Here is a 23,847-nt window from a genome sequence, read left to right on the forward strand (position 1 = left end):
TTGTCTAAAATCCCTTTAAAAGAACTTACTGCATTTGTGTTCATGAACTTATATCAATGTCATTATGATCCTTGAAATGAGCTAACTGCTTTCTTCTAATCATAAGAGATACATATACACATATATACTTATTTCTTAAGGTCCATTCTCTTAGGAGAATTCACTATCATAACTGATATTAGTAACACCTTCATCAGCCACCAGTGAGAAATCAATTAAATCCTTCACAGAAATTCTATTGGTTTCACACAGGAGAACAGCACAGATGCTGTAAGTTTCTAGGACCCAGCAGTCAAATAGTGTGAGTAGAAAGCTATGATTTTGAATTTCCTCTCTAAGGCTTCCCAGCAGTGAGCCTAAATGCAGAGTGTGGGTTAGGGAACCCGCATTCTCCCTGGGGAGATGAAACAAACATGCCCAGAAGCCAGAAAAGAATCTATTCTCATCTTATTTCCAGCCTGCTTTCAAACCGGATGAGATTCCCATACTGTGAACCCTGTATTCAGATGACAATGACTTTTTGCTACTCTGATCCTAATTTTATTTCCAAGCTGTAGGGTTTTGTCCACCTCAGGGAATAATGCAAAATAGATTCAGGATGAGTGCGAAAGAGTATTTGTGCAACACCATTGCCTTCATCGTTAGAGATTCTTGGTTTACTCAGTCAGCAAATCATTCACAGCCTCCATTGGAATTTGTGGCTCTTAGAGCAAAGATAAATAAATAAAAAATATATACATTTCCAAGAAACAGAAGCTGCGCAAACATAATTTGACTTGACAGTAAAATAGTGCTGACCTGCCAGCACCATCAGGGCCTGATGGACTAAATCTTTAATTCCTTAGATCACAAGGCAGACAAGTGCAAATACTTCCATCACTGTCTTCAGCTTAGTTCATATGGGGATGCATTTACCTTGTCTTCTATTTCTATCTTAGTGCTTTATAGAGAATGTTGGAGTATGCTCTTATATCCTTGCTAGGAAGTGTAGAGAGACATTTTCCAAGTAAGCATAATAACTGCCTTCTCAAGGCACAATATAGTGTACTGCCAGCACTGTTGGTACAGGGGGAGTAGCTGTAGTGTTCCCACTGCTGTGATGGTTGACAGATATCAGAAAGCACTCTTACTTCTCTGTGTCTTCTACCTACACTACACAAATGAACCATTTCCAGCAACTTCTGTTTGTTAGTAAACTTAGAGAAAATACTGACATACATAAATTCATTCACAGTTAGGATTTAAGTTAATTCTCTTTCCTAGACTTCTGAACCAATCAGGATTTAGCTAACTGTTTACTTTCACCTCAACTTACAGAAATGAAAGCAGAGTAGAAACAGACCTGGTTCAGTGTAATCTGTAATACTACTGCCTTCCATTTTCTCTCTTTTCTCATGAAATCTAGTTCCCCAGGGCCCACAAATCTGGGACAAATTGGCTGATGATGTTTTCCAATTGTTTGTTGATGGAAAAGGGTGTAAACTGATCCATGTAACTGGAAAAGTTCTAAAACATCTTTCCTATGACACACAAAGCCATGCTTTGTCCTCATGAAATTAGATTGTTCTCATAAAGGCTTAACGATACAGAGAAATGTTAAAAAAAAAAGTGTTTTATTAATATCATAGTGTAGTAATGCAAGGTGATAGCAGCTGAGAATTGCTTGAATTTACTCCAGATGATGCCTAAAAAGATCTGATTTTTGACAGACGTTTGAAAATGAAATATAGAGCATGATGACAAAGGACTTGTAAATGTAACACTATGTTACAAAGTTCTCATCAAGGTGCTAAGGCTCATTAAAGTTACTTGGTGCAATAGAGGAAAGTTTGTGCCCCTATTAAGGGAAGTGAGCTCATCTGTAATAACAGCTGCCAGAAAGTGCCACAGGGGAGAGAGACTACAGCAATCTGGAAAATCACTCTGATCAGAAACTGTACTTTAAGAAGGAAATAAATTGCATTGTATACAGAGCTGTAAGTAACTGACCTTCGTGACCTTCACTGCCAACTGATCTTTCATTTAAATGAGCTGTGCTGCACACGTCATTGTTGAAATATTATTTTGATAAAAACAAATCAAAAGGAGATGGTTTAGATTTAAGCTTGAAACAGGAGAGTTACACAGTTTGCTAGAAATCCAGAACTCTCTTTTAATTCCTTTTGCTCTTTTTGTTTTTAAATTGCATGAAATGTGTAGAGCACCTTGCACCTGGCAGTTCTGGGACTGACACTATTAAAATACTCACTTGTGGTTCTGACAAAAAACTCCTCTACATGCTGCACCCCAAAGTCCCCATTAAGATTTTCAACAACTGAGTTTAAAATAGGATTGTCTCTCTAGTGAGGAAAACCATTTGCAAATCACATTTTGGTTTTCTTTCTCAACTGTTACTTTAAAATTCTCATTTATGGAGCTGTTGGCAGGAGGCAGTCTCAAGTTAAGTGTACAACAGCAGGACAAACTTTGCTGCTTGAGAAGTTCAAGGGAGTTAAGTTCTACGTGGTGATGAATTTCCCCACAAATATCATTCTCATGTTTAGCATTTTCAGGCTCTTCTCACTGTATGGTCAATGGAGCTGAAAGACATACTCTAGGTGAATGTGTCCTTACATCTAAATTTGTGTTTGACTTTATATTCAACTACCAACTATACAGGTCTAATGTATACCTTGTGTTGAACCAGCCTGTTTCCTCCCCACCAGATGTCCTGCACCCTTCTCCTGGAGCTATTTTCTCTGCTTCCCAGTTTCCATGTAGCCCAAGTGTTTGTGTCTGGGTTGTTCCTGAACAGAAAATAAGGATGTTTCAGTTAAGAGCTGAGAGGCATTTCAGTGTTCTAACTTAAACTTAAGTCCTTAACTTAACTTAAACAGTGTTCTAACTTAAGTCCTCACTATGCTTGTCAGTGGAGGTGGCCACTCTTGCGAAATAAAGACAATTTCTCTTCCTCAGTTTCCTGTAGGAAGGAAGGGCTGTGCTTGCAGAGTTCTTATCTTTGATGGTTTTGGGATTCAACTCTCAACAAGTAGAGAATTCTACCTGTACCTATCAAACATTATTCAGCACTATTCAGAACCTCCAAAAGGAAGAAAATACCCCTAGATCTGACCCAACCTCTGCAACAGGCCCTGATACTGAAGCAGAGAACCAACTCATGTTGGTATCTGGCATGCCTACATTCAAGAAGAAATGAGGGAAGTGGAAGACAATCTGTTTAGGAAGGCAAGGAACTTCTGAATAGAAGGGGAAGGAAGAAAAAGTGGACAAGGCAGGCTGTGTTGAAGAAAGACCAAACGAGAACAGGAAGAAGAAGCAGTAAATGAAGTAGTAAATGTGACAGTATTCACCCAATCCCTATCTCTGTGTGAACTGAAACATATGCAAAAAAATTCAGCTGTTGTCCAGTTGAGCACATTGTCACCTGGTTGCTCTGATGCTTGGATAATGGGGCTGATAGCCTGGAATTAGAGGGCAGGGAAGTGAGAGATCTGGGATACCCCTCTAGGGAAATGAGCATTGACAAAGCTTAACTTTTTGTGATATGCTCAATATTACACCTTATTCTTTTTGAAATTTGAATTTTATTAAAGTCACTGAGATCTCAAAGGACCTTTTGTAATTCTGTTTTTGAAAGAGCTTTTAGTAACATAAATAACATTCTGCTTCTGCTATAAAAGGATTGGTTTCAAACCCTGTTTAAGTAAATCCTGTGATGTACCATGTTAGACAGTCAGGTGATGGCTGTTTTTCATTACTGAAGATGCTGCATAAGCACAGTGCTGCTCATGATTTTAACACCACGATACAAGGGATGAACAAGAGTCTTCTTTTTCTTGATCTAAAACACATGACATTGTGTGATACAGTGATCCATCTCAACTTCTCGCAAGATGCTTTTGAGCCTCTTTCCACATATTTATTGGCAGCACTGATTTTGACCTCTGTACTACCAAAGCATTTTGAGACAAAAACAGTGAGTGAATAAGTTAACTTTTCACTTGAACTTAGATCACATTCTATTTTACATCAAATGACAGGGTTAAATAAACTTCATAGGGTTAGTGGGCTCAGTATGACAAAATGACATCTGAGATAAAACTGAATACAGATAAAATCATGATAAGTATCTCATTTATATTGTCTGGTTTATGAAAGGGCAAATTCTTTCAATTTTTCTCTTTTCTTCCTCTGCAGAATATTTTTCTCAAATTTCCAGAAATGTGGAATATAATCCAAATGGCCACCTTGTTCACTATTTAGACATATGTCTTACATATTATGAGTGGGATCTCCCTGGGGACTAACACTGACATTATCACATTCCTGAAGAAGAGTGGCTACTAGGAGACACACAAGTGTCAGATGCCAAGGAATGAGCATTACATGCTAACACCCCCAGCATCATACTGCATATTATTATGTATTATAGCTTGCCTCTGCAATATATATGTTTTTGTTTACCCCCTTAGCCTTTCTCCTTTTTGACATGCTGTGCCTTCCAGCCCACTTGTCCTTGGGCTCCTCCATCCCCATCTCTTTCTCTTCCTGGTAGTTAGACCACCCTACTGCAGCTTTGGCCACCCCTCCAACCTTCAATTTCTGTCCTGAAACACATGAATACTGGAAGGTCATTATCATATCCAGTGTACTGTGAATGAAAACAAAACAATCCTGCCTCCTTCTTTGGACATCTCCACCTTCAGGAAAATGTGATTCCTAAACCACAAGGCTGGTCAGGTGTAGGTGCCTGCAGTTGGTTGGTTATTTAAGTACAGTTAGAAGACAAACTCCTTGAGGCACAGCCTAACCCTAGGCTATCATTTATATTATTAGCCTGAGTCAGCACAAAGCTCACAGCAGCAGGCATAATAGTAGCCTACAAAAATTAAGAACTGCTATGTTGTTAAACTCTTTCCTAGGTACGGGTTTCAATAGTAAAGTGAGTATGGAATTCTGTGTCATATTGAAGGAAGGGGAATAAGTCATGTTAAAGGGTTATTAATGTGTATGGAGAAAATTATTCAAAACTTTAGATAACTTTTTCCAGGTGCTCAAAGTCGAGTATAGACAAAATACACATTGTCCCAGTAGAGTCACTGGAACATTTTGGCTGGGTCATGTCCTTTCCTTTTCTTTCCTATGTGTGTAAATAATCTGAACAATTTAAAAAGATGAATCCCTTTGAAGACTTCTGGATATGCTTACTGCATCCAGACTGCACAAGGACAGTCTGGTTAGAAATGCTGTCACTTTTATAAACCTCCTTAAAAAGGTCTGCCAAGTCACCACAAAGAGGCCACCAGGAAGACTGTGAAGATTATGGGCATCTCCTGTTTCATGCAAACTCTGTAGCACAGTTAAAACTGCAAAAGCAATACATCAATTTCAAAATTAAACAGCAACAAGAAAAGCCCTCACAATTCTGATTAAATTGTGACAGATTTTGACAAGAAGAAAAACCAACACATAAGATCTGAGATTACCAACAAATGTGGATTATTTTATTTAACAAAGCCCAAAAAAGATCACTGGTCTTTTGAAACAGTAGTTGCTTAATATTTTGACAAGGCTCTATGTAATCAGAAGCCAGGGAAGTAGCCGTAAATTGCCCATATGATACCTCAGAATTATCTGCATAAGCACAAGAACACTTACCTTTTAGAGGAGATGGGAAGAATGACTGTAATGAGGTCACAAATGCTTTTTCTGTGTAGTGGAAGAATCATTGGAGGCCTCATTTTATTTCTCTTGCATTGAGCAGTTTAATATTTCAAAAAGAGGTTGTTCAAAGGTTCCAGTGTCCCAAAGACCTCATTCATTGGCTTATTGGTAACATTTCTGAAACAATTTGAAAAGGTTTAAAAAAAAAAAAAAAAAAAATTATTCTCAGGATGACAAAAAAGGAATAAAATCTCATCATTCTACAGTCATAAAAAGACACAAGTAGATAAATACATAGATGAAATGCAATGCCCAGTAGTTCTACGAGGGCATTTATGTTTTCTTTTTAAGGGCCTAGTTCAACTCTCTTGCACTACTGGAGCTAGCTATTGTAAATGCCATTCATGAGAAAAACATCAGAAAATGCTGAGAATGCAGTACCTGTCTTTTATTTCTGGGATGTTTCCTTTTGAAATGAAATAAATATTAAAGGTAAAATGCCTACTTGAGTCTTACCACTTTTGTAAACATCCCTAAATGAAGTGCTAAGGATTGTTTACACAAGCTGTGCCAGCTGCTTAATGGTTAAATACTTTACCTTTCTTCACAGAAGCAGCAGGGAAGGAGGCATATAGGGGAGGAACATGCATTTACTAACAACATAATTGATCATCCAAAGACCATCTGGAAAATCTGCCTGCCGATGGACATCCTGCTGGTGGAGTGTGTTTAACACTTAACACCCAACACTAGGCTCTGTTCATGCAATTGACAGACTTAGGGGAAAACTATCTGGCACCAGCTTGGCCTTCCCCACTGCTCAAACACATGAACCTACCTTTTCAGAATTGTTTCTTTACCTGAAGTAAGTTAAACGTACTGACCAGCTATATTTTGCAATAAATTACCCGGATAAGCTAACTATTTCTTACTGACATTGACTATTCTTATTGCTTTTAATGGAGTTGAATCCTCTTAAACCATATGTTAATTTAATTATTGAGATTTATAGTGTTGTCACAGTGGTACAACTAAGAGATCATCTTGGGATTTTTAATAAAAGTTGCTACTCAGTTACTTTTCAGGATGTGGAAATAATTTTAGTGTATATGATTTTTATCCTTAAATGAGTCATCTCAACTTAGCCTACAACATTAAGGTTTTCTTCCACAAAGTACTTAATCACATGTGTAAATGTAAACAAATGACCAGTGGTACAGTTTCAAAGGATGGCTCATGCTCCTACATTTACAAGTATTGAAAGGCCTTGTTGAATCAGCAGCTTCAGCAAAATTGGCAAACTTTCATTTTTCTGGATCACATTTAGTTGCTTTTTATTTTATTTTTCTTAGAGCACAGGTCTTAAAAACAGGAAAACCAGCGGGAAAAATCCATGATTCAACTGGTATTTAACAGAGGACATAGTGATTATAGCCAAATATAGCCCTGTGAAACCATGCCTGTTAGTAGATAATTACTCCCCAAAACAGAAGACTCACTCCTCAACAGGAACATCATCCATTTTAAAACCTATTTTGTTCAAACATACATTTAGCCTTACCTACAGATTGCATTACCAAGCATACACAAGTGCAGTAAATACTCAGCCAACCAGCACTGATCACAATAAAGCTAGAGTTTTATTGAAAGATTGTAAGGTATTGCTACATGAAAGAATTTTCCAATACAATAACACTGAATGAAAAGAGAGCCATGAAGCCTTTGGGATATGTTTTATTTTTCCATTGTATTTGGCTCCTTTCAGAACATAAACAAAGGGTTCACAGGGCTGTTTGGCTGCCTCCTGCTTCTTCAGGCAAAAAGATTTCTGTTTGCTTTAACGTGACATATACGCGTTCACTGTTGTCATTAAGAAGAGGCTTGTGTTTTGACACAAACACTGCAGAGGAATCTGCAAGGGATCAAAAGGAGGGAGGCTTCATACTACTGTAGGCAGGATATGAAGCATTTCATTCACCATGGTGTTGACTTGACTGTTCTAGGCCAAATCCTGACCATGCTGATGGTCAGTGGAAGGAAAAGTTGCTACTGGATTCGAGAGCCAGAATTCACCTCCGAAACTGACCAGGATTCCTGTGTGGGGGTACACCCTTTCCATTCCTAACATTAAAATACTGTGGTAACATTTTCAGTCATGGCTAAAATTACCTTGGATGTGGTCCTGTGCAACCTGCTGGTGCTCAGCTTTAAAAATTGTCTGCTCCTCCCATATGCAGCTACAAAATATCATAGAGGAAGCCCCTGTTCCTCCCTCCCTCCCTTTCTACCTTTCATTCCAAATGTCAGCAGAACCTTCTTAGGTCTCCCTTGAAACAGACAGAAAGTTTCCAAATCAAGCTGCAAACTAAAGAGATGTATTTCACAATCACTGGAAGGACTTAAGTGTTCTAATTCTGACAGTGTTTGCAAAGAACTCTGTATGTAAATCAGTGGATGAGCAACTCCCTATGACTACTGAAGGGGAGAGTAGTCTGATACTAGACTGACTCAAGGGGACAATCAGTCCTTCTCTTGGGCACATTTTAAATACCGATGCTCAGATGCCCAGGCAGGATTTGATATGAAAACAAGCATCTTCCAGTGGTCAGGCCCAGGGTTCTCTCTGTTTTGAGAAAAGACAAGCTAATTTGCACACAGATAATTTGCTGAATATAGAAAAGTGTAAGTGCTTTAGCATGGTTGTGCAGGCAATCTAATCCAAGGGCCATTGCTGCTGAGTGGCTCAGCATATTTTACCTTTTGTGCCTCCTGTGTTGAAGTTTCTGGTCTCTAAGTCCTCCTGTGATCATGAAAATCCACTTTAAAACACAACAAGAAATGCCATAAACATATAAAGTTATAAACTAAACCAAAACCACAATAAAAAAAAGTAGGCCTCAAACTAATAAGTTGCAAGTACAGCGCTCTGTGTGTGTGGGAAGGACAGATAATTGAGGGCTGTGTTATGATTTTGAACCCGTGCTGGATACCTGTGGTACGTTTTCTCTTTCAAAGAGTATGTGAGAGGTGCCAGACTTCCAATAAAACACTAAATATTTAAGAACAACAACACCCCTCATCTGGCGGCTGTATTTCAAAGAACAAGCATCAGTCCATTGTCTGGCTTCTGCCGTCATCTTGTACGTGGAGAAAGCCAAAGACTCCAAATAATTTTGTTGCCTCAGGCATCAACAATAAACAATGTATATTTGATGTGTTGGCCTAATTTCTGTCCATTGAATCTACCATTTTAAGTCTGTTTGCACGCTGTTTTTATTTATTTATTTATTACATTTGAGGTCTTTGTACGCCCTGTGATCTTCCTCTGCACCTTTCTCAAGTCTCAAGGATGGTATTCTGAGGAACAGATGACCAAAATATACTTTCACACTAAAAGATCAGACCATTGTAGAAATGGTTTTTGCAGAATTCTGCAACCTGGTGAACATAGCTATTGCTACACTTTTTAATCACATTAGCAAATGTTTGATCCTGAAAGCAGGGTAAAGGAAATATAATTATACTGACAGTGGAGACAGAGAATACTTATTGATTACAGTTTCTAAAGTTCTTTTGGTAGATTTTTGCTATGAAAATTGTTGTCCTGAAGGGAGGCTGTAAACCTATTTTTGAAGATCAGTAGGTTTTAAGAAGGGCTGTTATACTTCAGATAATTGCTTTACCCTTTCTTATATGATATAAGCTCTTCTAACACTTGTGGTACCAACATTTGCTTGTGACTCTTATTGCACTCAGAGTAACCATTGATTCAGATGACAGATCTGCTCTTTGGTCCCTGCAAAGCTGTATTTTCAGAAGACTATATTACTTCTTTTTCCTCTCCATTTCTCTGAGCTCCTCACCCTGGGGCTTCGCCTTGCAACCCAGACTCAACACAACCAAAGAACCAACTCTTCTTAGAAGAAAGAGTAATACACAGTCTAAGGCAGCATTAAGCATAATGTAGTAATTTACTAATGGAAAAAAAGCTTGCGATTAATGTACAGAGAATATTTAATTGCTGAACCTTGGTAAAGGTATGACAGGTATGGAATTCTCAGCAGTAACAATTGGAAAGCTTTAATACACAAAACAAACTGTTGAATGTGATTTGGTACTTAATTTACAAGCTGTAGCAAGTGCCACAGAGTTGAGGCTTCATCCTCAGATTATGTACGTATATGTAAACAAGGGCAGCTAGCCACATAAGTGCACAAATCATGAAATCTAAAATGCTTAGAAGGAAGTAGCTGAGACACTACAGTAGGAAACACCACTAGGACTACCCTGAGGAGGTGAAATTTACAGCTAGAAGGAAGCTATAGGGCAGAGGGGTGAGCTAAGCTCAGATACCTCACAGCAGGGGGGAGGCTGCAGCTCAACCAGCTGGTGAATGCAGTCCTGGCCTCTCCACCCAGGTGGTTTCAGCAGACCTACCCTCAACATGCTCACTAAATCAGCATCCCCACATGCCACAGGGAAGAGAGCAAAACCAGTATGTGAACTCAGAAAACACCTCAGCCAGGAGAGAGTCACTGCTCTGCAAAGCTTTATCAAGACTGGACTGAGGCCTTGGGCACACATTCTGTGGTCACAGCAAACCAGCTGTATTTTACCACCTTATTGTTTTCCCTTCTATACCTTCTCTGCTCATTACAGTGGACCCTCTGCCACTGCTGACTGCCCCAGCTGGGAAACACGTGGAGTTGTCTTCACAAACTGCCCAGCTGTTCCAGTTGTGGAGGTTTGATTGGACCTACATATACTCTTATATCCCCTAACAAGAAAACATTTAAGCAGGTTCCTCCCACTGAATTTAACAGAATTACTCCCATGCCTAAATTTAAAGCACTTCAGGATGACTCTTAGTAGTTTTCTGAGTGCTGCATGAGCTGCCTGTGACAGGGCAAGGCTTTGAACTTCTTTCTTTTGAAACTGAGTTAGGCTGTCTTAACCACAAGACCACAGGTATTTTGTGAGTCTGCTCATTAATGTCTGAAATATATTGTAAGATCTGATGATTTGAAAATGCCATAGAAGTAACTATAATAGTAGCTTGTTTTCCAACTTTCTAGAGAAACTCTTCCTGAAGTTAATAGGATCTTCAATTCCTGATCAGGTGGATTTTCTCTGCTTCATTAAACAGTTGTGATACTGCTGATGATTCAACTTGAAACATATAAATATGTGAAAAGTAGTGGGCAAAAAAAACCAAAACAACAACATAAACAATTTTGCTTATATTTCACTTGTTATTGTTAGAGCTAAGCAAATATTTAAATAATGTATTTATTTCCTGTTACTTTTTTCCCCTTCCACAAGTACCTCTATCTGCAAGTATAGATATAAAAGAAAGCATCAATGTACTTTCTTGTACTTGTGAATCTGTGGATAAATTTAGGCTACAAAGAAAAATGGCTAAATTAAAACATATGTGTATCTAACATTCTTTAAAAAGGAGCAGCAAGAAGCAGACTGTAAGAGAGAGAATAATGCATCCTGTCTCCTTGTGAAGGCCATAGTACTCTTTAGAAAGTCCTGTATAGGCACAGGGACCCAGTTTCAAATCCCCGACTGGTGTTTCCTACTATATGGAGGCCTAAGACAGTGAGTGAGGAGTTAGAGTGATTTTGGTTGAACATAGGCTTCTTGAGTCTGGGTTTGTGAATGAGTCCAGATCTGTGTGTGTTTAATCAATGATGACTGGGCAAACAGCTGTAACAGATGGAGCAGACACTGCTCCTGCTATTTCTTTAAAGTGATTTCCCTGCTCTACCTTTTCTTTTGCTTGTATTAAACTCCCAGTAATTGCTTTCCATCTGGGGACATAATTCTTCTGCATCTGATAACAGTGACTGTTGGGGTGTATTTCAGACAAATCTTTCTGCTTGTGTGCCATTTGGACAGGGAAGTGAGAGCCAGGTAAAATCTTCTATTTCTGTGTACAATAAGTAAATAAATAATTGCCATTGTCTTTAAGTTTCTGTTTAAGCATTGACACTGGTGTGTTTTGTGCTCAATTTACTTGACAGTGAGAGAGCTTCATAGCCAAGAGAGACCAAAATAAATGTATAATCCAATTTCTATTATTTTAAAAATATATTTATAATAAATGTATAATGTGCAAAAATAGTCTTGTGATCTCCAGGGGTGTCCCATCCCTGAAAGCCTTTAAGGTCAGGTTGAATGGAGCCCTGGGCATCCTGATCAGGTGGGCAGCAGCTCTGCCAATTGCAAAGGGCTGAAACTGGGTGTGCTTTAAGGTGCTTGAACCTTAATACAAGCCACCCTATGATTCTACAAAAATCAACCTGAATTTATGAAAATATTACATGAAATAACAGTACTGCTCAGTTACTCGCTTCTTTGTAAGTCACGAGGGAGGAACAGCCAGGACATTGTTTTCCCAAAGTGATAAAGCCTGGAAGTTCCTCAGGCTGTCCTTAATCCAGACAAAAGAGACTCTTTGTATACCCAGTGTTCAAGCTGGGATTAGGTAGACCTATTTCTCTTGGTAGTGTACACCAAAATCTCCCCCACAACCACGTACAGAAAGGAAAATCCATCACTGACAGTTCTATTAACAAGGAGAGAAGTAAGATGTTGATTCTTGTGCAACAGCGGTTGCCCCATCAGTGTGAATATTTTAATTACATGCAAACAGAATCAAATCCAGTTCTGTACCTGACTCATTGCTAGTCACTTAATTTATATGTTGCAGCTTCCAAATGAACTTAAATACTCAGTGACCTTTCTCACTGAGAAGCAGGAGATGTTTCCTTTCCCTGTCATTCCAACCTCATTTGTCCACAGCAGGCTGTAAAGCAGCTGATTTTGAGGGACATAAGATAATAAAAGAACACAGGGTCACTATAACATTGTTCTGCTTACAAAAAACAAACAAACAAAAAAAACCCCAAAACCAAAAAACCCAGATGTGTTATCTTGAAAATTGTAAACATTCTAACAGCGAATAATAGATTTAACAATCAATAATAGATTCATCAAATTTGCAGATCTGATAGCAAGTGACCAGACTTGCAGTTCTGACTCACAAAATCTGGTGCTCATCCCGTCCAAATAAGACACAGGGCCTGGCCTGAGATGTGTGACAGAGAAGGATGGCAGCAGATGAACACTCCAAACACCAACAGTGAGACATTTGCTTTCCTTCCTGCAATCTTGGGAAGCATATGTGTAGTTAAGACCAAAGCTCTGTGACACTAAGGGTTGTGAAACCATTAACAGGGCTCATTGCAGGGCCCATCTGTTCACCCTGGCCTTTGCAGGGGCTGAGAGCGGCTGCTTTGTTGTTTTTGAAGTGTGAATGACGCAGGTTTCCACAGGGAAGCCAGAGATTTTGGGTTGCTCCATCGGTATTGCGGTGAATCTCATCTTAATCTTTCAAATATGCAGTGAGGTGAAGTGACAGGCATAGTATCTCTCACAGCAGAAACCAAATCAGCAACTCAGCTCCAATCCATTGACCTTAGAATCAGGAACTAGAAATACACCTTTAGCCACCATGTGACAAACAGGGTGAGCGAGCTACTGGTTTTCAGCTATACTCTGTAAAACAAAAAACAAACAGACAAAAAAAGTTTTAATTACTACTTCTCCAGCCTAAAGCTGGTGATGCGCCACATCTTGACTCAGTGGCCAGTCTGTGCAGCAGGCATGCTCCCTCTGTGGGGTATGAAAACACAGAACACACACACAGCTATGGACCCCCATCCCAGTAAGCCCACACTTTGTGTTCTACCACAGGCTTCTTAATACTGATGCAGAAAATCGCTCTATTTTTCTTTCAAAGAGTTTATTTCACTCAGACACCCAGTTCCTCCCCGAGACGTCCCATCTCTCCTCTTCCTTCTCCCTGGGGCAGCCTCACTCCGCTCCTTGCCCCACCGCGGCCATTTCCTCCCATAGCCCAGGCTGCAGCCATCGCCCCGGCCCTCCCGCCCAGCCCACGGGCCGCCACCCGCGGAGTTCCGCTGGGGGCGGAAGCAGGCACCCGGCACGGCCCGCCGCCAAAGGGAACCGGCCGACAGCACCTGGGGGCGGGGCGGCTGCGGGGCGGGCTCTGGGAGGAGCCGGTCCGGAGGGACGGCTCGGCCAGCACGGGGCGGGCGTGGAACGGGGCAGCGGGGATGGGAGCTTGAGAGTAGGCGAGTCCGCGTCCGAGAGAGCGGCGGGCGGCGGTCCCGGTGGGGCTGAGCCCGCCATGGAGCCGGTGACCAAATGGAGTCCGAAGCAAGTGGTGGACTGGACCAAAGGTAAGGGTATCCGCGCCGCCCGGCACGGCCCGCGGGGACTTTCTGGTGCCGGGCTCGTGGGCCGGCAGAGCAGGGCCGCCTACCCGTGCGGGAGCCGCAGCTGCTCTCGCTCTGCCGGCAGCCGGGTGGCCTCGTGGCAGCGGGGCGGGCGCCGTGGTGGTGGCAGCCCCTGTCCCGCGGCTGCGAGCTCACTGCTGCGCGCCTCGGCCGGAGCGCTGTGGGCGCTTCTCTCCGGGCTGGGAGCGGGGAGGGAGGAGGCGGGCGGGTTGCTCGCCGTACGGGAGTTTCAGCGGAGCCTTCTCCTGTTCTGTCCCCTGCTGTGGCCGCGCAGCTGCTCTGTTTACAGGGCAGTGCCAGCTCCTCTCCTTTGGGTTGGGAGTTGAGTCCCTGCGCGCTGACCGCGGGCTTTCCAGGTAGCAGCCACCCGCTGGTCGGAAACGTTTCGATTTTATACGCTATGCAAAAACTTTATAAGCTGATTCAAGTAGGCGAGATCCGCGAATCCCGCAGCACGGTGATGAGATTAACCTTGGGGGCTGCTGCTCGGGAAGTTGAATACCGGCCCCTGCGGCTCTCCCACCCCATCTCTTTGCGCCTGTGCTTTTATCTTCTCCGTATCTACGCTTATTGCTTAGTTTTTGAGGACTTTCCCCGACGTTCCCCTTGATTTGCAGAGTTTGCAAAGTTTGTTGTGCTCCGGGAAGCAGAGAAAGGAAGAAGTTGGCTATTACAGCGGTGCCCGCCGGGTGCTGCTGCTGCCATCTCCGGGCTTCCCTGGGGGACGTCTGCACTGAGATGGTGGTGTGGGTTTTTTTGTGAGGGCAGTTCTGACATCCGTTTTGTCAAATCTGGTTAGACTCTGTGAGAGCTTTCTGAATAGCAATCGGAGGTTTGCACTCGCAGTTCCTGCTCTACGGTCTGTAAATCACGGGGAACGTAGCAGTGAATTAGGTGAGGGACTTGAGACTTACGAACTAGGCTGCTGTTCTCTTGTAGGACCGTGTTTTAGTGCAGTCGTCTTACGTGAAGTGTTTTTCTCTCGGTTTGAATTTGATGTGAAGTTACGAATGCTTTGAGAGTTGGAAGCTTCCCTGAATTAGGAACGGCATTCGCTTGCAGCAGCCATTGCTTCAACGTCTAGGGACCATAACGCTGATTAGACCACATGCCTGCGGTCAGCGCTTGGCAGGAGTCGGGCTCAAGACTGAGTCAAATTGGGAAGTCAGGCTCACTTTGTCTGCAGTGCGGGATGGGTCCTCCCAGTCCTCTTGAGTGTCACCGTGCGGCTGCCCCAGAAGTTCCCTGTGGATTGTGTGCCAACGCGCTGTGAAGTTATGCGTTAACACACCAATAACTTCTATGGAAAGATTCTTTCTTCTGTTGGTATTGGTTGAAAAAGGAGTGCATTGTTACTCTGAAATAAGCCTTTTGCTTTGGCATGTGGAATATTTATACAATGCCGTTCCCTGATCGTGTTTTTTCTCTTGGGCACTGAAAGTTTGTTAACTTGCCAGATTAAAGAGTAAACCTGCTAATCATTTTAAAAGGCTTTATTACACTCATGCACGCTTGGCTTGCTTTCTTGCATAATTTATTTTACTTGCAGGTTCCTTGAACAGGTAACTCTTTAGCTGGACCCTCAATTAGTGTTATGCAGAATAATTTGAGGCCTGACTTTAGTAGGAAGGTGTATCTCCTGACTAATGCTAACACGTGTCCTTTGAAATTCAAAGGAATAAATTAAAGGCTGACAGTGACTTTTGTTTCTGCTGTTGTTTTTCGGTTTCCAGGTAAGCATTTGACCTCTTGGTGCACCGCGTCATTTTACGTCACTCCCTGCCTGACAACACTGTCATAAAGACACGAGACGTGGAAAACTTTATGGCTGTGTTTTCATCTCTGCATATAGGAATTAACACTTCAGTGGCTAGCTAATACTCTTGTGAACACTGTTTCTTGGTTTATTTTTAAGCCAAAATGCTTATCCATTCTGTAGCTCACAACCACTGCATTTTCAGCAGATACCAGTAGTCTGTATTTTACCTTAGGAGCATTATCTTTAATTCTGATGGATGGTTTTATAAATACACTAGATGCTTGAAAGGGAGCTTATGCCAGTTATTTAACTCTCACTATACAGGACTCTACACAGGAGGGTAAAACTATCACAGAATCACAGAATTATCGAGGTTGGAAAAGACCTAGAAGATCATCCAGTCCAACCATTACCAGTACTTCTCAGCTAAATCATATCCCTTGATATGATCTGTGCTGAACTGTTCAAGCTCTGGGGAAGAAGTCTGGTGATATTTGTTGTCTGTAGTTAGTACTGTTGTGCTATGGAGATGTATTATAGGAGAATGACATGAATAATGGTGGTGGGAGATAGGTTTTGCATGATGCATGTATATTGTACAGTGGTAGAGGCATTTTGGAAGAACATGGAGAAGCAAAAATAAGTCCCACTTGGGCCATTTTAATGTTCAGTGTGAAACTAAGAATTTTTCTTCAATAACTATTTTTCTATTTCAAATACATTTACAATCAAACATCTAATAATTGATATATATATATGCATGTGTGTGTATAATTATGCATATTTATTATATGTTGTATTAAAATTTATTTTCTCATTAAAAAAAACAAACAACAACACTTATTCCAACCAAAAGGCATATAGAAACTTTCCCCCTACTCATGAAGCACATTCCAAAAGTAAGCTATGTATCCTCTCCAGGCCAATTAGCTCATTGACTTTTGGTGAACTGGGCTTCCTGTCTAAAACAAGCAGCCAAAACTTGTGCTTTTTTTAACAGAGCAACCCTTACCTTGAAGAGTCGCCTTGTGATTTTTTGAGCTCTTTGCTTCTATGCAGATCCTGTCAATAACCTTTGTCTATAATTTAGAATAGAGCATATGTAGAATTAATTTTGTAAGCATGAATATTTCTAGATTTTTGTAAGCAGGTCTTAAATAAAAAGTGCTTTGTTTATTGTTGTCAACAATAGCTGATAGAAAAAGCAGTTGCTTGCCTGCTCTTGTTAATTCACTCTAGGATGCTGCTTTTTTTCCTGGCAAAACGTACTATACTTATACTGACAGTAGCAGACTGTGTAGCTAAGGGTAAAATCAAGGCGACTGCTGAAGAGCTGTGCTTTTACTCACTAGCAGCTTTGTAGGTGAAGCATTTCTCAAGCTCTGACCAAGAATATGATAGATCTTTAGCATCAGTGTTTGTAAACTGATATTCATATAGGCATTTCTGTTTAGAAGAAGTGATGATGTATTTACCCGATTTTATTTTTATTTTTAACACTGTGATGTGGACTTGAGCAGTTTTTGGGTTCTGTCTTTAGCAGTGAGAATGTACTTTTTGATCAGGTCATTAAGTTGAACTGACTTCTTTGCAGGGTGTACGTGGAGTTGATGGCATGCAGTGCTTTCTTGAAACTCACTGAACAGGGATGATAGATATTCTTTTTACAATTAATCCTTGCCGGGACGGAAATTGACTCTTGCCAGGTAGCATTTGACTTGCAGTCTTGTTCCTGGGTGAGCTAAGATGCTTACAGGCTCAGACTTATTTCTCACAACTTTCTTGTGTGTGCCCTCAAGACTGAATGATCTTCTGGAACTCACAGAGGAGTCATAGAATGGCTTGGGTTGGAAGGGACCTCAAAGATCATCCAGTTCTATCCCCCTGATGCAGGCAAGGCTGTCAACCACTATATCATACACTAGATCAGGCTGCCCAGGGCCTTGTTCTGTCTGGCCTTGAACACCTCCAGGAGTGGAGCATCCACAACTTCTCAAGTAATTTGGATTATGGTGGGGTGGACTGACAGTTGTAGAAGTTGCTGCACATCTTCAGGACTGCTGCTGGTGTTTGTCTGATGATGGGTTTGTAGTTTCCTGTGTTCTGGCCATCCTGGGTGCAGAAACTGGCAAGAACCATATTTTGTTACCTAAAGCCATGCATGTGAAGAAATGTCCAGTACAGAAGTGGCATAACTTTTCTGGAAGAGAACAATTTGAAGAAAACATTATAACATTACCATGTGAAGACATGTTCTGTAGTCTCAGGACTGGCTACTAAAAACCTTGCAGCTGGGGTCACCCCACAGGATATGGAAGAAGAAAAACTGCATAAGGGGAAGATTCTTCCATGTGAAAAATGTCGCCACCCTACTAGACAACATTGTTGTATCATCTCTTTGTTTTCCACCTCTTCCCCCTGCCCCCAGGCCTAACATACTTACGTGACTTATGACTTCAAGCCAAATTTTACATGGGAAAGACAGTTTGACACGCTTGTGGTTAGATGCCTTCTTGTTGTGAGTCTCCATTACAATCTGGCCTTTGTTACTGTAGCTGTGTGCTCAGCTAGCTCTGGATCAAGCTGGCGCTTTAGTCCTTTTATCACACCCCTGGTTCACTTATTCCATTACCAAATAGTTCATGGATGTTGTTTATTCCAGCGGCTGTTATGTCACAAAATACTCTTGATTTCCATTCCTGGTAAAACTTGAGGGCAACTATTTTTATTTATAGGTATGCTGGAAGAAGGAGGAGGAATATGTTAATTTATTAGTAGTTAGCATTTAATCGAGAGGGCCTCGTGTTCTTTTTTTAGAATTATCTTGCTTACCCAGAGAGATTTCAACAAGGTCAGCTGTGTTAACTGTGTATTGGGTGCTACAAACCATAACTGGGTTTCAGAAACAGTTGTAGCACATAACACTCATTTTTTTTTTTTATTTTTTATTTTTTTTCCTTAAGTATTCTGAATTTATTCTGAATATTGCACCCTCAGTAAGTTCGCAGATGACACTAAATTGGCTGGGAGTGTGGATCTGCCTGGGGGTAGCGAGGCCCTACAGAGGGATCTAAACAGGCTGGAGAGCTGGGCTGAAGCCAATGGGATGAGGTTCAACAAGACCAAATGCCGAGTCCTGCACTTGAGCCACAACAACCCCAGGCAGCGCTATAGGCTTGGGACGGAGTGGCTGGAGGACTGTGTGGAGGAAATGGACCTGGGGGTACTGATTGATGCACGGCTGAACATGAGCCGACAGTGTGCCCGGGTGGCCAAGAAGGCCAACGGCATCCTGGCTTGTATCAAGAATGGTGTGGTGAGCAGGACTAAGGAAGTCATCCTGCCCCTGTACTCGGCATTGGTGAGGCCTCACCTCAAGTACTGTGTCCAGTTTTGGGCACCTCAGCACAAGAAAGATATGGAAGTACTGGAGCAGGTCCAGAGAAGGGCAACGAGGCTCGTGAAGGGCTTGGAGAATCAGCCCTACGAGGAGAGGCTAAGGAAGCTGGGGCTGTTTAGTCTGGGGAAAAGGAGGCTGAGGGGAGACCTTATTGCTGTCTTCCAGTACCTGAAAGGTTCTTACAGCGAGAGTGGGGCAGGTCTCTTCTCACTAGTGACAAGTGACAGGACGAGGGGAAATGGCCTCAAGTTGCGCCAGGGCAAGTTCAGGTTGGATATTAGGAAGAACTTCTTTACAGAAAGGGTGGTTAGGTACTGGAATTGGTTCCTCAGGGAGGTGGTTGAATCGCCATCCCTGGATGTGTTTAAGAGCCGTTTGGATGTGGTACTCAGGGATATGATTTAGCAGAGGTTTTTTTTTTAGAGATGGGGTACTGGTAAGGCTGCAGTTGGACTTGATGATCTTCAAGGTCTTTTCCAACCTGGGTAATTCTATGATTCTATGTTTCTATGAATTGGATACTGTTGTATTGAAAGTATTTTGAAAATATCTAACACTAATAAACCTTAACTTCTCAGTTTGCTTGGTTACTTAAAAATATTTGTAAAGAGTTTTTATTATGTAGATGAGAAAGTGACGTTGAATGTACCCCCTTTTTTCAGGTATTTCAGCTCAAATTCTGAACCTATCTGGCCTGTAATGTTTTGTTAGCAGAAGGTGAAAACACTAAATAAATATATTTAGCATTTTTCTGATGGTTGAAATTTAAAAGTAAAAAGCTGCGCAACCAGTTTGTTCTAGTGCTAGCTTAAAATTATTCATTTGTTGTTGCTAAGTGAATGTATATGAAAAAAGTAGACCAGCTGACCTCTGTGTTCACATGTTCATGGCTTTTTTTTCTTTCTTTTTTTTTTTTTTTTTGTTGGTGTTGCTTATGGGTTCTTTGATATTTTTTCAATTTATTTATTTTTTTTTTTTTCCCCTCACAATCTGCTCTGTTTGCTTTGCCATTAAGGGCCTGTTCAAACTATTTTAACCAAACATCAGAAGTCTAAAAGCAGAGGGCTGTCACCATAGTGTCTTGAAAAGAAACATTTTAAATGCTAAGATCTCAATGGGCATTACTGGAAAGTTGACTGTAACTTTTAGAAATGTAATGCAGCTGTGACAAAGAATTTTAGGATACAGGATAGTTAGTGGGCAGGAGGCATATATCTTTAGGTAGTACCTTGACATAGGTAGAGCTGTTAAAAGCCATGATGTTTATTCTGTATTAATCAACTAGAGATACAGTGTTAGCAGAAGAAATTTCTCTTAACTAAAACTTAGTAGTAGAAGTTAGCTGTTGCATCGGTAGTATTTTTTTCTTCTTTCTTGCATGCTTTTTCTACAGTGGTCAGAAGTTTTTTTTCTTCCATTGTTTGAGACTTGTGTAGCCAGTCTCATCTTTTATGAAGTGTGTCAGATGTTCATAATTCTAGTTGCTATGAGTTTGTTCCTCATGTTTCTGCCTGGGACTCTGTTTTCAGCATGTAAGGCCTTTTGGCTAAGTATCGTGCCTCTCTCTGTTTGTACACTGTCTTCCACACCATAAAAGCTAATGGAAGACAAAATACAGAGCACTAGATAAAATTTGTGTTGAAATTTGTCATGATGTTTTATTTTCTTAAGTAAGAGAACCTGACAAAAGGCTGTTACCCAGCAGATGCAACTAGATGAATTGCAGTTATGAGTGATGTGGCCTACAGCCTGTCAACAAGTGTTCAGAAGCATGTTTCTTTTCTTTCTTCTTTCTTTTTTTTTTTTTTTTTTTCTTTGAGGGGGGAGGGGTGGTATTTGTTCTTTCATTTGAATTCTTAAATCTAAACTTCTGGATTGCCTGATGTAAGTCATGTTCTAACACATAAGCTCCTTCCAGGCATCTTAGAATAAGATCTACGTTGCAGGGAAGCTTCACAGCAAAAATATGTGAATGCTTATGTCCTAACAGCGTCTCTGTGAATAAATGGAGAAAATTGATTACCATTGCATTCCCCTCCCCCCCTCCATACTTCTGGTGTTATTAGTCCTAATTTGTATCTTGCATTTTCCTGCCAACATTACGTACTTAGGTTTCACCTCCCTGGTGGTTTGTTATTTTTGGCAACGTCTCTTGGCTCTATCCTCCAGATACCCCAAATATGAAAGTCTTGTCAAAAAGAGGAGGTAGTGAGATTCTGATGTTCTCAAGGCTAACCTAGAGAAGTGAAGGAGAGGATGGGTAAGAGCTAACAGAGCTTGAGCCTCTTCAACAGTCTCCTGTATATTCGAAGTAGTTCTTCAGGACCCATTTTTTTTTTGTGGTCACAGACTTGGTCTCAGATCTTAATGTTTCTTCACAAGCTTGCAATAAGAGATAGGAAATTCAAAGAAAAATGCTGTTTGACTCTAGATCTCAGTCTGATTTTAGGCAGGGTATGTATTTTGTCATTTGGGCTCTCATTTCTACATTGAGATGACTTCTGAGTCTTAAGGTGTCATTCATATCCCTGGGCCATGCTTGCTTGCTTTGCATAAGGAGATTGTCTGTGGATTTCCATATGCCTGTCTCCATCTTTTCAGAGTATCTACTGTAACATTTCACAGCTTGGAGGATTTGCAAGAAGGAGGTGCATTGAATCTGCCTGTTCTTTTTTTAATAGTTTTAAACAGTCCTTACCTATTAAAATAGGTATTTATGATATTATGAAACATAGCTGTTTTTCATCAAATATTACAAATGCCTGGATAAAATCAAGCATTTGTGTTTTGGTTTGGTGAGACCAAATCACTGATCTTTGTAACTTTGGCCTACAGACTGACTTCTACTGTAATAATGTGTTAGTATTGAGCTTGAGTAGTTTCTCTTACTTGTTTCTCATAGCCTTTTGCATCTCAGTCACTGCAGTACCAAAATCTATTCAGTTTTTGGACTGTTTGTTATATTAGTAGTTAGGTGCAAGGAAACTAAGCATCTGCTGTGGTGTTACAATCAAAGCTCTGTGGTGCATATATGATCTTATCTTTCTTTTTGATCAAAGGAGAGATCTCCATTTAGGACTTAATTGGTGCTCATCAAGGGCTAAGGCTTTTGCTAAAGGAATGTTGATACACGCTTCTAGGCTAATGTGATCCTTATGTCTCTGTCTTGTGCATGCAAAATGAAGGTTGCTCAGGTTGTCATCCTTTTATCTTTAATGTTAATGGTATCTTTTCTTATCTCACCCAGTCTTGTATGACCGGAATGAAGTTTGCTGGGTGAATGCTTATGAACAGCTCAGTAATAAGCCTATTCTGTCATTAAATAAAAGATAACTTTTCTGATACAGATGCTTTCCCAACCCAAACAGAAGTGCAGGGCTTAAGGTGTTGCTTCCTTTGTTTGTGTTGTAAATTTACTGGCCAATGAGGCAAGGCTTCTGTTGGGCTTCTTGCCTTTGTGCCTTGTAGAAGACCCCTGTGTAACCAAGGGGGATTTCTGCCTGCTGTTGCCCATTTTGTTCTGAGCTGAAGGCCTTGGCAGGGTGTTTCCTCCTCCATGAACTAAGTGTGGTGAGAGGGCTGTGTCCTCACTGCGATAGCCAAAAGGCAGCCCTTTAGTTATGGCTAGGTGTACAAAGTAGGATGAGGCCCTGCTGGCCTCGTCATCAGGGTGGCAGTATCATGGCTTCAGTGTTGAGGAAGCAGAATGCTGTACTGAGCAGGTAACAGTGCTGTGCTGCTGAGGAAGCCTGTGCTTTGGTTTAGGGTAGGAGGGAGATTGGAACAATAAGAGCTGAAGCCCTGTTTTTGTCCTGCTGTGCAGGAGGCTCCCCAGGAAGGAGGGCTGTGAGTGCAAGTTCAGACATGCCTGAGGAATGTGGACTGAATAGCCCGTGAAGGTCCAGGATGCAGCTGTGCCCATAGGAGTACTGCAAAGCCTAACAGGAGTGTTTTCTCATCTCCCTTGCTTCCTCAGCACTTGTAGCAGGGATATCTAGTCAGTGCTTGGCTAGCTGTCCTCTACAAGGCGCAGGATTGTTGCTGGCTTCACTAGTTGGGTCCCCAAGGGATTGTGGCAAAAGATAATTTAGTAATTTTTGGCATTCCTAATGCAAGCTATAATGAAAACCGTGGTTGAAAGAGGAATCAAAAGATAAATGTTTTATAAATTCAGTGATCTTGTACTTTTTTTTTTTTTTCTTCCCCTTTTAGTTGTATAGTTCTCCATCTATGTTCACCATAGGATGTAGCTTTGTACTTCTTACGCTGTTACCTGCATAAACATAAAAGTGTTCTAGTTATTTACTTGTATTTTGAAACAGTCCTATGTCTTTAACTATATAAAAGTTACTATTGAAGACAACATTGGGTACATAAATCTATATGTCAGGGAAGCAAGCCTATCAATAACCTTTTTTATTTCTTACTGATGTTAGTTGTACCTCAGAGTAGTATGTGATTGATATGTAGATTGAACTGATAAATACAAAGAGCAAAGAATGTGGTTTGCTTTCAGTTAAGTTTGAGATCTAATGGGAATATTGGAGGATCATGTAATACTGGCATTTGACCTATTTCCTCTTTATTTGGGGGGGGGGGGGCTAGATGCGTGTTTGATGCAATGGTGCCAAAGCTGGAGCATTAAAATGGACTGGTCCAAGTGCAGTGCTTCCACAGTGGGTACTTGCTGG

General features: G+C 41.1%; 1 protein-coding gene across 2 annotated transcripts in view; it reads left to right on the top strand.

Moving 5' to 3' along the window:
* The first annotated feature begins 13,742 nt into the window (after positions 1-13,742).
* Positions 13,743-23,847, top strand: part of CNKSR3 (CNKSR family member 3) — a 139,394-nt gene continuing 129,289 nt past the window's right edge. Inside the window, exon 1 of one of the 2 annotated variants that reach the window (XM_072331638.1) lies at positions 13,743-13,940. In XM_072331638.1, the coding sequence (XP_072187739.1) occupies positions 13,889-13,940 (52 nt within the window). In that variant the 5' untranslated portion in view covers positions 13,743-13,888. The remainder of the gene's footprint in view (positions 13,941-23,847) is intronic. The other variant, XM_072331639.1, reaches the window with a different exon arrangement.

This window comes from Excalfactoria chinensis, chromosome 3 (assembly GCF_039878825.1).
Source record: "Excalfactoria chinensis isolate bCotChi1 chromosome 3, bCotChi1.hap2, whole genome shotgun sequence".
Classification (NCBI taxonomy): domain Eukaryota; kingdom Metazoa; phylum Chordata; class Aves; order Galliformes; family Phasianidae; genus Excalfactoria; species Excalfactoria chinensis.